At 34.7% G+C, this 5,167-nt stretch overlaps 1 protein-coding gene across 1 annotated transcript; it reads left to right on the forward strand.

Annotated features, from left to right (window-relative positions):
* Positions 1-377: 377 nt before the first annotated feature.
* LOC108969965 (angiopoietin-related protein 1-like) lies at positions 378-2,056 on the forward strand. The gene is made up of 3 exons (XM_018935017.1): positions 378-1,166; positions 1,218-1,655; positions 1,734-2,056. The coding sequence occupies exons 1-2, from the start codon at positions 661-663 to the stop codon at positions 1,375-1,377; spliced, it is 666 nt and encodes a 221-aa protein (XP_018790562.1). The 5' UTR covers positions 378-660; the 3' UTR covers positions 1,378-1,655; positions 1,734-2,056.
* Positions 2,057-5,167: the final 3,111 nt, after the last annotated feature.

Raw genomic sequence — 5,167 nt, forward strand, 5'->3', positions numbered from 1 at the left:
TATGAAATGTTCGGTTATACGAGAACTTAGCTGTTCCTTACTTGTTCTTGTTGACGGCCTTAACAGTATTACGATAACTGCAAAGTGGACACCTACTGCGCTCTAAAATGCATTGAAAGCAATTATGGCACATACATATATTTATTTTATCCCCTAGATAAAAGTGCTGATCGACACTTTTTCTTTGATCTCACAGTGGCTTCTCATCATTTTCTAACGCAATGCTGAAGAGTATTTTTAAGTAAATATTTGAATAAGGATTTGAAACCTCAGCATAAAGTAAACAAAGAGCATATTTATAAATTGGAAGTAAAGATCAGTTTTACGTAAAGTTCAAAATAATTTAGTGCTAGTTTTAATTCTGTAACCGAACTTGTTTTTGCGCTTAGCAGAAAAATGTTTCGCTTTGTTTTCATTATGTCGCTGTATTATACTTTGAGTTTTCAAATAAGATTTTCCTTCAGTCAAAATAAGAATTCGAATAAGATTTGCGATGACAATTGTGATGTGCAAATAGATGTCGTTGCAAAATTCATAAAAATTCACAACTTCCCATCGAACATCGATAAGCTGTTAGCCCCGAATCGGTGCAAATGAATAACGTGTTATGGAAAAGTACTCATAAATGTTTATTTCAGAGCATCCAAATGGTCTAGTTGTATGGAGGCAGCAGCAAAGAGCTGGAGGAGTGGTATTTACAAAATTCAGTTAGAAAAGATAAATATCACCGACTTGGAGGTATTTTGCGAAGAGGACGTTGATTTCGGGGGATGGATAGTCATTCAACGGCGCCAAAGTGACTCGATAGATTTTTATAGAACTTGGGATGACTATAAAGAGGGATTTGGTGACTTAAGGGGAAACTATTGGATAGGTTTGGAGAAACTGTACGCTCTCACTAATAGTTGTGAGCAGGAGTTGTATATTCAAATGAAAGCACGTCAAGGGGTTAAGTACTACGCAAAATATTCAGAGTTTCTTATTGGTGACGAGTCAGAGAGCTACACTTTAAAGAAATTGGGTATTTATAACGGGAACGCTGGTGATTCCCTACAGTATCATTCGGGAAGGAAGTTTTCAACTTATGATCGTGATAATGATGATTTTGCTGATAATTGTGCAGAGAAATATAAAGGTGGCTGGTGGTTTGGCGGATGCTATGCAAGGTAAGCACATTTTGCTTGTCAACGTTTGTGATGAATATCTTTATTTCTTAGTCATTTAAACGGAGTCTACGGAGATGATAAGGCGGGTGTACACTGGCTTGAGATAGAAATAGATGAATCTATGTCTTTTGTGCAAATGATGATACGTCCAACTCAAAATTGTTGGAGACGATTAATGTTGAGCAATTTACATGGAGCAAGCTTCCGTTAACCACTTAACTTCTTACCTACGGAATTATCGAAATTAATTAACCAATAAGTTTAAATTCAAATATGTAACTAAATTTTCGATTTCCTCCTTCTATTATAATTTCTAGTATATTTTAATAGTTTACAGGTGTTTCCGGATGAGTATAGGGTGGTTGTTCGATGTTGTGTAGTTAATCAAAAAGAATTGACAAGCATTAATCATTAGATTAGAAAACCGTTAAATTTATATATTTTTAATGTTCTTCTAATCTTTACACATCCTTTCAATTTAGTCAGAAGGTACAAATATTTTCCATATTTATTATTATTTATAATGTAAACGCAATGTTTTCTTTGTTTTCTTAATACCGACCAAAGTGGTCTCGAATGCAAAGAACAATTTGAAAAGGAGACATGTCAAATGGGCAATTTGATATAAAATGCGATCAAACAGACGAAGACATGAAATTTAGACAAGTATGTTTCGCAAGCAGGAGGTAATAACACCAGATATGTACTCGTATGACAATTTAGCGGCAATAATGTTTGATTATGGCACTACAAAGGTTTTCGTTTAATGGCGTTGGCAGTGACTATATCACATCCATTTACCTTAACTTTTAGCACGTGCACCAAGTTTCATTACGAATTCTCAATGCTTATGCGAGTTGCAACTCGCGCAGACGGGTGGACAGACAGACAGTCACCCGGATTTTAATTTATATATTAATATTTAATTTATATATAATATTTAACCTTATATTTATCTCGATTAGTTTAGATAAAACGGTTTTATTCTGCAGTAACATGTTACAAGAAAGGCGTTTGCGAAAACCCAACCAAATACGCTTATATGGTTGATATTGAGTACCTTAAATAAATTTGTCAGCTGAATAAGTGGAGGGTGCGGATTCGGTGCATTATTATCAAATTTAGTTATTTTCTTGATATTTATTAAATTTTTGGCAACCTTGCTTCGTGTATTGTAATTTGTACAGCAATCAAAGAAGCCCTAAATTAGCATGTAACATTTCATCCGCTCGCAATTTCAAGGAATCAAAGTCAGGGAAATACTTTACATATAAAAATTTTGCAAAAGATTTCAACAAGTACTATAATATTCAAAGAAACCGAGAATGCATAGCAATTTTGAGCTTAATTTTGCTAAGATATATGCGGTATAAAGCCAACCGGAATTTTGATGTTCTTATATCAGGTGTGTGGGGGCAAACGGTACAGGCTTGAAAAGTTTTGGTTCAATTTCAACAATTTTTATACGCAAGGTGTCATGCCTGAGGGTTCTATGTTACATTGATTTGGCGCAATCGAATCACAACTACCCTTATTTCCATACATCACAATTGAACAAATGAAGACATCGACATTACACAAATAGGGCGTCATCATTATCTCAATCCCAAAGCCAAAAATATAAGTTATATTAATTAAATTCAGATAGAGTATTTCCYGATCATAATTACCCCTTGTTCGGTTACACCATAACTTAGCTTCCTTAGATTCTGATTTTTAGTTTTTTTGAGGCACAGAGTTTCTACAATCATTGTGGTTAGTGAAGTTCCTCTGGTTCCGTAAATCACGCATTAGCTAATATTTTGTATCAAAATGTCAAATTAATAGTTTTCGATCTTTATGTTCTTACGTTTTAGGGGTTTTCACCGTYAAACCCTTTACGCATTATAAATATGTATTTTTAAATTTTAAACCAGCAGCTAGTGGAGCACCGATGATTCCCATCATACATAGGATTATCTAATCCCACTTCTATTCTCTTAATATTAATTTAACAAAGAAACACGGTGGCTGGTTAATATAAATGAAGGATTAACCTACCATAACCGGAATGCGTTGATTGTGTTTACCAATTGGTTGGTCATGGTGTCTGTTTTGGCTTAAGAAATTATCAAACACTATACTATAAACACATTTTTAAATAACACAATAAAAGTGATCATTATTCATTGTGTCAACTWGCTGGGTAGATCGGATCAGATATAAGTATGTATACTATATGTAAGTGAATACACATTGTGGGTGTTGTCTCCACTTTCTTTCCTGTGTATTTAAATACGTTAAGTATGCGTTTATATGCAATAAGTATGAGACTAACACCCGGCCAAGCTATCCCACATGCAGAGTAGCTGCCACTTGGAGCTTCTATCTCAGCAGCGCAAAATGTCATTGTTAATTTGCCACAAAAATATGCGGGTGTCTGTTTCATAATGTAATTAAAASTTCAACTTATTACAAGCGCTGGCACTCACCAACACACACAGCCACGAACACATATGCATACATATGTATGTATATGTCAACACTTATCAGGATGTATACTGTACATACATAGTATGCACACTCACAAACAAAATGTACACATACAAACCTACAACAACAATGCAAACAAGTAGGAATATTTGTTACATGTAAGTGGCGCTCGTATGTTTACTTGCCCCCATCCATTTGAGCATATCACCCCCAGCTTGTATGACACAAAGTAAAATATTTATTTTCTTTTGGCACCCCTATGGCTTTCATTTGCATTTTCACAGTGCGTTTTTTCGCTCTTTATTCAGTGCTTGCTTTCTCCTTTTTCCTTTATGCCTGCTTTTATTACGCATTGTTGTTTTTTCTTGCGCTTTTTAACGCAGCATGCACAGATTGTTTGCCGAGTTTAATGTAAAGTTTCGCGCATAAATTTTGACTTTCAGTGCAAGCTCGTATGTGAGTGTGTATATGAGTATATCGTATTTACAAAAAGATGTCACTTGAAGTTTTGGTGGTCTTTATTGGCTTGACACACAAATATGCATCAGTTGTGCGCTTGAGCGACTTACTTGAGGGGCTTAAAGTGCCTTAAGCCGCTTAGGTAAATTGTATGTGAAGCGGGTTAATTACTAGCATGGGTTTCAGCAGCATTACACAAACATTTAGGGATGGTATTAACAATAAAATTCTTGTCGAAGAGGAGAAAAACCGACATGCAACAAATTTTGCTTCTGCTTTAAATATTTAATTTTATAACCGATAAAGAAAKTCGAWAGATAAATAGGTTAAGTTACGTTARGATAGGTAAYGTGGCTAATCCTGATGGAAAGGGTCACGAAAAGAATTCAACTCAGAATCYCGGACCTTTCTCATGTCACGGACTTTTTAAGTATTTATCAAAAGGACCGCCATAAATCATATAATTATCATGCCGTTTCAAGCGCAGTCTCACGAAATAGACTACAGTGAATGAGAARGTATCTAGACTTCCTGCATACAAATTCGACATTTTGCGTCTAAAACTATTGTTTACYTCACCGCTTTAATAATTAAAAAACCGCTATATGCTAGAAATGCGACGAGATGAACCTTTTTATACTTTTCGCAACATGTTGCTACAGAGTAYAATAGTTTTGTTCACCTAACGGTTGTATGTATCACCTATCACTAATCGAAATAGATACAGGGTTATGTATATATACTCAGGATAGGGTTACCATATCGGTTAAAGTAAAAACAACAGGACTGATGCATATGTACTACAAAAACTCGTCAGATATTTCTCGATTTCAAGAACGCGTTCAAATTTGCCAACTGATCGATCTATTTGTTGTCGTCAATATGAAAATTTATCGAGTCTAAAAACTGAAGATTTAAATTAAACCACAAAATATTAGAAGAAAAATTTCCCATTCCGAATTCRGATTAAATTTATGATGTATAAATGTTGTGAGCACACTAGTGATTAGTAAATTATATATGTAAGTATGTATGAGACATATGTGTGACTATGATGCAGTCGCCTTTCC

Source organism: Bactrocera latifrons, unplaced genomic scaffold (assembly GCF_001853355.1).
Source record: "Bactrocera latifrons isolate USDA-ARS-PBARC rearing strain unplaced genomic scaffold, ASM185335v1 scaffold_270, whole genome shotgun sequence".
Classification (NCBI taxonomy): Eukaryota; Metazoa; Arthropoda; class Insecta; order Diptera; family Tephritidae; genus Bactrocera; species Bactrocera latifrons.